The 10,288-nt window shown below is 41.7% G+C and overlaps 2 protein-coding genes across 3 annotated transcripts; one reads left to right on the plus strand and one right to left on the minus strand.

Annotated features, from left to right (window-relative positions):
• Window positions 1-455: 455 nt before the first annotated feature.
• Window positions 456-3,614, minus strand: nkiras1 (NFKB inhibitor interacting Ras-like 1). 2 transcript variants are annotated; one of them, XM_068575127.1, is made up of 4 exons: window positions 3,521-3,614; window positions 3,125-3,225; window positions 2,671-2,912; window positions 456-2,097 (listed from the first exon to the last, which is right to left on the minus strand). In XM_068575127.1, exons 2-4 carry the CDS (start codon window positions 3,216-3,218, stop codon window positions 1,855-1,857), a joined length of 579 nt encoding a protein of 192 aa, XP_068431228.1. In that variant the 5' UTR covers window positions 3,219-3,225; window positions 3,521-3,614; the 3' UTR covers window positions 456-1,854. The 2 variants fall into 2 exon arrangements, with proteins under 2 accessions (XP_068431228.1, XP_068431227.1); XM_068575126.1 differs by having other exon boundaries at window positions 2,655-2,912.
• A 570-nt stretch (window positions 3,615-4,184) lies between these two features.
• Window positions 4,185-7,290, plus strand: rpl15 (ribosomal protein L15). The gene is made up of 4 exons (XM_068576248.1): window positions 4,185-4,242; window positions 5,114-5,295; window positions 5,388-5,524; window positions 6,936-7,290. The coding sequence occupies exons 2-4, from the start codon at window positions 5,124-5,126 to the stop codon at window positions 7,239-7,241; spliced, it is 615 nt and encodes a 204-aa protein (XP_068432349.1). The 5' UTR covers window positions 4,185-4,242; window positions 5,114-5,123; the 3' UTR covers window positions 7,242-7,290.
• Window positions 7,291-10,288: the final 2,998 nt, after the last annotated feature.

A 10,288-nucleotide genomic window follows, 5' to 3' on the forward strand; every position in this document is an offset into this window, starting at 1 on the left:
TTCTTTTCTTAAGTTATCTCCGGGCCCAACTATAATCAAATCTGGCATTTATGCATTTTGTGTTTTATCCCTTTTTTTTTTTTTTGAGAATTTGTAGCTTGTGCTTTGAAGATGGACATTAATACTAAACTGCTAGATGAAATGTGCCGCTGCATGAGTCCCAGTCGGTGTAAATTTTCACGCGCGTGTTTTAGGTTGCAGTTGGTGTTTGCTTGCCCCTCCAAACTTCTGCTCTTTGAAAAAAAAAAGGTGTTTTCCACATGTAGACGTGTTTAGATATGGATGGATATTGGTTGTGATTTGTGTTCAGTACTGATTTAAAAAATATAAAGCTGTTCTGTTTCTCCCCTTAAAATTAAACATGACCAACTGAAGCGTCTGACGTGGTTTGATCATTTTGTGAAAGATGTTTTTTGTGACCATCTTCAGAAAAAAATGGCACCAAAGAGAAAAGATTTCCCAAGATGAAATATAAAGAGGCTTGCATTTTATTTAGTGCATCTTAAGACGAAGTTACAGAGCATAGAATAATTGGGGGGTGTTGCGTGATTACAGTCCCACTAACTCCGTTCTAGCAGCACATTAAATGTTATTACTTTGAGACATTGAGGACACGACACAGAGCGGCTCATCCTTCACATTGTTTCAACATCTTCACAAGTCAAAAGTGGCTCATTAAAGTGACAAAAATAAATTAGTTTTTAAAAAATAAATATTTCCTCTCGACACCAGACATTTCTACTGTTAAGACTCACACGCCGCTTTAACTACGAGCCCTGTTGGATTATACAGGCTGGACGCTAGACAGACATTAACTTTTACAACACGAGCAGGGGCGGCACCATGAATGTTATTGCTACCGGACGAAGGCGAGTTGGAGTCCTGCCTGGAGACGAGAATCCGTGCTGCACTCGTATCAGACGGGGGCAATAAAACGAGATGCGATTCTTGTCCGGGAAAACCCGGCGCCACAGCTTTCAGGACAGTTGGAAGAATTCTCAACTCTTCGTCTTCACACAAAAAGCCTTGACGGATGAACACCTCTGTCATTGTAGCAGCACCAGACTGAGATCTCTTCTGGGTAGACGAGAGGGACGATTACAAGCAACCGACGGCTCTTTCAACTTATGTGAACAAATCTAAACTCCTTTAAAGTTGGAATGGAAAACATTTCAGTTGAAAAGGACAGCAAACATAAAAGTGTTATTGCACAATCACAATTCTAAAAAGCAAATCCACATTTGTGTCAAATCTTTGGTACTGAACTGCTAAGTTTTTAAGATGTTTTTCTTTCTTTTTTTATCTTAAACGAACATTGTACGGAAAACAGTATAGGTTATTAAACATGTTGGGAAATATGCTCATTTGCTCTCTTTCTCGTGCGGATGGATGACCTGCTTGGTTGTGAAGAAGAACTAACCCTGACATTGAAAATGTATTTTTATACTTCTGTTTGTGTAAAGATGAAACAAACAAGATCATAATTAATAAGAGAGTTAATTGGTTTTAGAGGTGTTGGTAGAAATAGTCTCTACTTTTGAGAGCTAGACCTTTCCTCCTGCTTCAGGTCTTTATGCTAAGCTAGGCTAACCACACCCTGACCCCAGCTCTAGACTTTAAATGCAGACATGAGTTTCATATCAATTCTCAGATAGAGAGCAAATATGCACATTTCCCAAAATGTTTGCCATAAACGCTAAAATTATGTTTAAATTGTGTATAACCGAAATAACGTGCGTGAAACTTAATTTACAAAAGGATCGACCAAAGTCGTTGCTAAACTAAAGGGGCTGTCCACGCCATCCCGCGCGTTATAAATGCAGCCGATGGGGGGTGGGCGGGGTCTTCAGAGTTTCAGATGTCATTGGACGGGGTGCCTTTGCTCTTGCGTCCGGGCAGAGGGAAGGCCGACTTGCTCTGCGGCTGCGTGAGGCGGCTGGTCAGCTGGGTGAAGGGTTCGATGAGGGAGTTGCGTTCGGTGACGCTCACCTCCCACAGCTTCACCTTCTCGCCTCGCGCCCACTGCTGCGCCGCCTCCGGGTCCACCTGGCGCCGCTCCCGCAGGTCCGTCTTGTTCCCCAGCACGATGACCGTCACCTGGGACCAGGCGCACAGAGGCCAATTTAAGTTTTTGAAAGATGTATAGTGGTACTTTACTGGGGGGAGGGAACATGAAGCCATAATTCACTTTGTGTGTTCTCAGTAATAACTGCTACGAGCTGCCATTTCTCATTAGATTTATACGTGTCATGTTCAATAGCTGGATTTATGCAGCAATAAACCAAGTTTCGAGAACACAACGATGAGTGTTGCATTATATAAAATGTCCAAATGAAGTGGAGGTTGTCTGTCTCTACATGCAAAAGCAGTTGCCTTATATGAATAAATGCAAATTGTATTTCCTCAAACTGGGCACCGTGATTATTTCATTTCTGCATTTAGCGTTTCAATATCATTTAAAGTCAAAATGATATGTGTTCCCACCTTTCACTACCACATGTGTTCAGGGGTCTGGGAAAAAAAAACAGAAGGGGCTGATATTGCACATATTTTTGAATAAATGTTGTTCACGGTGTGGATGTTTGCCGATGTAATAAAAAGGCAGCAGTGGTGTGTAGGACAATCGTGTTGTGAATCGTGTTGTTGAAACATACTTTGGACCAGCCACACCTCTTTTTTATCTCTGGACTTGTCTATTTCCTTCTTCAGGACGTCCACCTTCTTGAAAGACTCCAGGCTGTCGACGCTGTAGACGAGCACAAAGCCGTCTGCCACGGAGTAGTAGTGCTTGGGGAGGTCTTGCCCATCGTGGAGGCCCTTGGTGTCGTAAAGCCTTAGCTGTTCCTTCACGCCGCGGTCAGTTTCCACTGAGGCCACGTACACGTCCTCCTGGGTCTCACTGGATTCAGAACCTGAGGGAGACAAAACAAACAAACAAACAAACAAACAAACATACAAACAGACAACAGAAAAAAAAGAAAAAAAATTCAGAAAATATATTTCCAGTGCAAGGAAATTACAATTAACCATATCAAGGTCATCTAAATGACTATTTATGAGTGGGATGTGACCTGTGTGTACAGCAGTGCAGCTGTGTTACTAATGGTGCAGGTACGGTGCTTACCTACAGAGTGATTTCCGTACAGCAGCTGTTCCAGTATGGCCGTTTTTCCCACTGCTGCCTGGCCACACACCACAACTTTGCATCCTTTTCCCATTTCGAGTCTACAATGTACAAACTCAGAATGTCACGTGTTGTTTTTTATAGTGAAGTGTGGCGTGTATTAAATACCCTTTACTGACATGAACGCCACAAAGAGCTCCTCTAAAACAGCTCTGATTACATTATAGTTGGTTTAACTATGACAGCGATCTGTTGTTTAGCCTCGCGAGCTAACGGACAAGAAGGAGCAGCTCGTTTCTGCGCCATGTCATACAAAAAAACACTGTAAAACACAATACAATACAGCTGCAGGCCGCTCTTTGCTAATTATTGGTGCGAATCGTTCAAGTCCCTTACTTGTGTCCGGAGGAGAAGTTGCTGTCTATTAAGTCTTTGAGCGTAGCATCACAACCAGCGCATCCATTCTGCTCCGCGAGCGCTGAGACTTCTTTTTGACACTGCGCATGCGCGGCAGGAGTACAACACCACCACTAATTTTGAAATAATACGATTGAAATAATAATTAAATAAGAATGAAATAATAATTAAATAATGAAAATAATACAAATAAAAATATGAAATGCATGAAGACGTGTTTGTGTTCATTACAACGGTAAATACATCGGTTCTGACATGTTGGTAATTCTGTTGGTAATTACTATTATTGTATTTATTTTCTGCAATCGTACTTGTGATAATCTGTTCTCAACATAACAGAGGATCAGTCAATCACATATTACAGTTTAAGTCGGTGAACACGCGGTTTCGTTTGTACTCATGTACGGCAGTGATTTTCAAGAGTTTAGGTCAGTGTATGTTTTGTTTCTTTTCTATTTTACCGTAATATGTTAAGAATTATTTTTTTCATTTCAAATTATTTTAATTGGAAAATAGAGCGCGTGTTCATCTCTCAAAATAACCACAAACTTATCTTCAAACGTGTAGAAAAAGAAGTGAAAAAACTAAAACAAATAAATACTACATTTCCCATGAGCACCCCCACAGGACATGCGTCACTGTCGTTTTCATAAGGCATGCTGGGTAGGAACCCTCTCTCTTTCCGGCTGGTACGCCATCATGTAAGCGAGTATTTCTATGCTTTTCACTAAACGTAATCCATTAAAATCAACATAAATGTACGTCCATCTGTCTTTAAGGCTTCGCGCATTGCGAAGAGACTTAATAACGACATTATACGGCTTTGTTATTTTTTTACCAACATTGTTGAAACACTTGTTTATGACCCGGTTTCAACGATGCTGAGATGCTGTTGGATCCGTTAGCAATGGGCTCTACCGGCCGCAGTAAAAAGCTAATGTGTCGTTACCGCGCTGCCTTAACGTTTGCGTAAAGTTCCTCATGTCTTTTCTATTTTAACCGTTTTCAAAAACTGCATGTTTAGTGTGTCATTACAGGGCCAAAAGTGAATATAACAACTACTCAGTAGTTGGTAAATGAGAAGCTACGCTACCAACGTTAGCTCACGTTAGCTTGATTTCCAGCTTTCTAACGAGCATGGACGTCTACACCGCATTAACTTGTACGTTTCCTCCGCGCGATTCAACATTAATCCTCCGGGTTGCCATATCTTACCTGTGTTTTGTATTAAAGCCGCTTAAGAGGTTTCTATGTCCTAAAGCAGTAAACAATAAAAATGTGCTCTTCCATCTAAATGGTGGGTCTCGAACCATGTGCAGGTTTTAAAACTGACCCAAAAGACACCTTTTTATATCCGAGCATGGCACCAACTAGTCAACGTATTGTCTTGCAGGCTCAACACTGAAACGCTCACAAATGAGATTTTGGTGAATGTTGCTCATCTTAACAGCATGTTGTTATAGGTGCTGGTGTCATGTTGTCCATGATGCATCCTGTATTTCCCAATTGCATAGTGTTGGACCTCAAGTGATGCAATGTTTAATATACTGATATTGTGTGTGTTTGTTTCAGATAAGTCAAAATGGGAGCATATAGGTATATGCAGGAGTTGTGGCGCAAGAAGCAGTCCGATGTGATGCGCTTCCTGCTCCGTGTCCGCTGCTGGCAGTACCGTCAGCTGTCCAACCTACATCGTGCCCCAAGACCCACCAGACCTGACAAGGCCCGCAGACTGGGCTATAAGGCCAAGCAGGGTGAGCGCAGAGCCCAGAGTTTGTGGTTTTGCCGTGGCCATCTATGCTCGCCTTGCTAATCGCGTCTTTTTAATTTTTTTTTACTCAAACAGGCTACGTAGTGTACCGCGTCCGTGTTCGCCGTGGAGGCCGCAAACGCCCCGTGCCAAAGGGTGCCACCTATGGCAAGCCAGTTCACCATGGTGTCAACCAGATCAAGTTTGCCCGCAGTTTGCAGTCAACCGCTGAGGTACGTTCATCGTTTATCTTTAATTCTAATGCGGCTTTAAGGCCATTTTTGCTTGTGTGGCAACACTTCGGATGAACATATGTTCAGTTTGTACTGGATCTCACGTAGTTGTGTTGCCCGTTCTGATTGCAAATATTAAATTGTTGCTTGTGGAATCAGCAAATGCGGATCGTAGCGTCACTTAAAAATCTGCACAAGTGGGCTCTTTTCCATAAAATAATGACATCTCTTGAATTGTCTTTGGCATCATAGTCAATTTCTGCCGATTACAACAGATTCACAGAAGTTTAAAAGTTAAGTGGTCTTAAAACTTGAGCACCACTTAACAGTAAAGTTCATTTACTGTCTCTCTGTAGAACCAGTAGAACCAGTCTGCTCAAACACTCAATCCCAGGTTTTACTTGCACCCTGTCAAACTGACCGGTACATTGGTTGCTACATTTTAGATTACATGGTGTTTGTCTGAATGGTTGTGGAGCTCTCCATTTCCTAAAAGGCCAAGCTTGGAGTTTGTATATATTAGGAATTGCAGCATAGGTGTTTGGAAACTACTGGAATATTACTCCAAATGTGCGGTGATGGCAATCTTTCCAAGTAATTCAACATTTTCGAAATGTTGGTGATTACCAAGAGTTGAGAAATACACTTATTAGATTTAGTATTGGGTTGCTGATACCCGCTAAGTTACATTTAGGTGCTTCAGTGTCCTGGTCTCTGAAAGGAATTACTGGGACACTTGATTGGTCAAAAAAACTAATGCTACACTTAATTTTCCTTATAAAGGAAATGGGGCACTGTCTCACATGTACATTGTGAATTAATGCTGCAGTGTATCCAATGCATAGCAACAACAGTACATAAATGGATGAATTTGTTTTAAATTGACACGTTTAACATAAATTAACTGAATACTGAAAGTATTAACTTAGTTCACACAAGCAGCGTCACAAACGTCAAGATAGAAGTTGTTTCATATTTGTCACAAAGTTAGAGCTGCTGGTGTAAAATGACCTGCATCCACACTGTGGCCTTATCATCACTGAGTTGAATGTATCGCATCCTCTTTGGTAAATATGTATTTACCATCATTAGTTGGTATAGTTTACGTTTTATGCAAGATGATACCAGGCGGGATGGTAAATATGTCTCCACTCAACCGGTGGCACCTTTTTTTTTAATTATACGGTTTCTGAGTGTTGAAGATCACATTTCTTGCAGCCACTGGGAGCCGCCAAAGCACTTAAAGTAGCTTTTAAGTGCCAAAGCACTTAAAGTAGCTTTTTTTTCTTTACAATGGTTCTATATTACATTATATTGTGTTATCGTTGGTTTGAATTATCAAACTGGCTTCATTTGAATACTGATTTGGTCGGACTCTTTCATTCAGTACATCTCTATTTTAATTTCACAGGAGCGTGCTGGCCGTCACTGCGGAGGTCTGCGAGTGCTGAGCTCTTACTGGGTGGGTGAGGACTCCACCTTCAAGTTCTTTGAGGTGGTTCTGGTCGACACCTTCCACAAGGCCATCAGACGCAACCCAGACACCCAATGGATCACAAAGGCTGTGCACAAGCACAGAGAGATGCGTGGCCTGACATCTGCAGGAAAGAAGAGCCGCGGCCTGGGCAAGGGCCACAAGTTCCACCTGACCATCGGAGGCTCCCGTCGTGCCGCCTGGAAGAGGCGCAACACCATGCAGCTGCACCGCTATCGTTAGAGCTTGTCTGTACATTTAAACAAATAAACAGCCCTTTTTATGGTGACAATCCCGTCTGCCGTCTGCTTCATTCTTCTGTTATAATATTAATCGCAACAGTGAAGATAACTAATTGGTATAAATGCACATCTCTGTAGGGGATTTCACTTTACCCTCAATACTCCATATGCGCACAACACAGAAGCCTGGCCTAACAAGTGTGACCTTTTCAAAATGTTTGTGAAAATAATTACAATTAGGAAACCAAACTAAAAGGTGGAACATCTGTGATCTGCCACATTGAGCTGCTTCCATCCAGTAACTCTCAAACCTTAGACAGCAATATTCCTCACATGAAATCTTCATGGTTTTCACTTGAAGAGATTTTACTTCTTGGTGAAAAACAATATTGACTATATCTTGATTCCTTGTGTGCTGACTTGTCTCTTCTATGCTTCAGCATATTCAGTAGAACCACTTAAAGAAACCCAATATGGACCTTTTAGTTCTTTCTTTTGTAACTGACCTGTGACCATTTTACTGCTGAGCACAGCTTGGCTGCAGGTTTACTTCCTGTCACTCACATGCACTGAAACTTGGAACATTAACTTTTACTGTTCATTGTGAAATGGTCTCTTAAGTTGCTTAAAATGTTGTCTGAAATGCAGCCATGTATAATGGGCATTAGTATGTGTTATGCACAGACTATACATTTTAATAGATAATTAACTTTATTTCATGCCTTAACTACTCGTGCATCTAACATCTGCATCGGACATTAAAATCAAAGTTAACCTCTGTCCTTCGGTACAAGTTACCTGAGCAATCACAGTTTTATTCTAAATCTAAAGGCACGGCCTCAATAAAGTTTATTATTGAGTCCTTGTGTTTCCTGTTTTCTTAACTGCTAGGAAACACACACACACACACACACACACACTTGTGTAGCTGAACCTAGCTGTTGAGGAGGTTCATGTATAGTTTCCAGAAAGGTGTGACCCGAGAAGTGTTTGAGTGATGAGCATTTAAGGGGGCTGTATTCCTACTGTCACCAAGTTGTGTTACCAAAAAACCTGGTTGTATGTGTTTGTTCAATCAGCAGAGTTTTTATTTCACATTGAAAACACAGAGAAGAATATTTAGCAGTTTAACCAAACAAAAGTACCAAAACATGACCTTTAAGTTGAGAAACCCGTTTCCAAACCTGATCAAATAAAATAAAACACAAAGCCACACAGAAGCGACAGGCACGCCTCTCTCGCCCCAGGGCATGATGGGAAACGCCTGGTAGTCCTGAGAGCTCATTGGCTCAAATGTTTTTAACAGAAGTATTTTACTGGCTTTATTTTGAACTGTGCTTTTTAGGTCAAAACAGTCAGAGCTAATAAGGACAGGAAGTAAAAAAAAACCCATCTGGATTGATGCATTAAATAACCAAATACAACAGAAACCATCACGCTTCACGATAGAGCGTGAAGATGCATCCGAGCAACGCAGTCGTTTCTATTCTTACTCCGCTTGAGCTTGTAAAATTTAGCTTCACCATTCTTTTTCCACTGTAAAGCAAAGCTCTTATGTTATATATTTTATAGCACATATATGCTCCCAGCTTATAATTGCACGAATATAAGTGACCACAACAAAAGCTGCTATCCAAACAAGCGGGATACTTGGCAACCGTACAAAACACAGCAACCTGGCTGAACCACTGCTCTGCAAAACATTATTCCTGTTCCTCAAGTTGGGCCTGTATTTATAAGAATAAGAAACAGAAACAGGAATTTATCTTGGCAGGTGGTGCACAACAATAAACATTAAACAATAAAGAAATAGGAGCATGACATTTACAGTAGAATATAACATTAAAATAAAGAGCACAGACAAACAGATAACAGTACCTTACACAAGTGAAACGTAATCGTAATGTGAAAGTGGCAAATGCGTTTAAATATTATAATACAAACATGCAAGTCATCATGACAATCACCTGTCCGCTGTTTGTCTGACACGATCCTGCCTTTGTAGCACGTCAAACAAGGTTAGCCTCATTTTATTTCGTTTTCTCAAACCAGCAAAGATCTGGGTACATGATTAAAACCACAGTCTGATCCGTTGGCCACTCAGCGGCTGCACGAGAGCGGTTCAGGTGTTCAGAGGCACGTGCTCTTCCACTTTCCCCCGCCTGGAGTCGTGTGAGGGTGCAGCTGCTCAGATCACGAGGCAGCAGCCTCTCTAACCGCTGTCCCACATGGCCCACCGTATACTTTCGCTCTGTGCTCATTCAACTGGTGAGAAAGAAATAATTAGGTGACATTTCCTGTGGCTGTGAGGCCACGGGCGCTCTGAAGTATTTCACATGGTTGGACGTGAACTCGAAGAACCAGCAGATGTGTTGCTTCATTGCGTCGACTAAAAATTGCACAAAAGCATCTTTTATTTTCGGGCTCCTGGAGTCTGTGCAGCCTTTTACATTTTGTACCGGCAGGTTTAGCAAAACATCTGCAGGATTCTGATACAATCCTTTCCGATTGTTTTTGTGTGTGCTGGCACTTCTTACACTGTTATGTTGAAACCTTTTATAGGGCACTCACTGACATACTTTGTGAGGAAAATGAGCATATGGCTACTTGCACAATAAAGGGCTACCCACAACTGAATTAATTACCTGGGTCATGGTGACCGAGTATCCTGACCCCTGAGCTAAAATAGTGTCTCACTAATCGTGCCGATTGGAGGGTTCAACTGAAAACATGGAGGGGAGGAGTGAGAACAACGGTCATATCTCAAATCACCTCTCTATTGTCTCTCCAGACATTAGTCTGTGGGGGCAGCAGTAACCCCGGACGTGCACTGTAAAATATATATAGACACATTTAAAAAAAGGAAAGTGGAGATTGGGACAGTACAGCGTGGGGTTTCCTACTCCTGAGGAGGAGGATTTTCCATGTCACAGTAACCCAGTGAGAATGTAGCTGCTCGATAGCCTTCTGACACCGAGCCTACAGAACTGGATCAGCGAGTGTGGCGTGCATCTTATTCAAACAAATATTTTTGAGTTTGCCAAGTCG

This window comes from Clinocottus analis, unplaced genomic scaffold (genome assembly GCF_023055335.1).
Source record: "Clinocottus analis isolate CAN_PGR_092001 unplaced genomic scaffold, fCliAna1.0.p SCAF_14, whole genome shotgun sequence".
NCBI lineage: Eukaryota > Metazoa > Chordata > Actinopteri > Perciformes > Cottidae > Clinocottus > Clinocottus analis.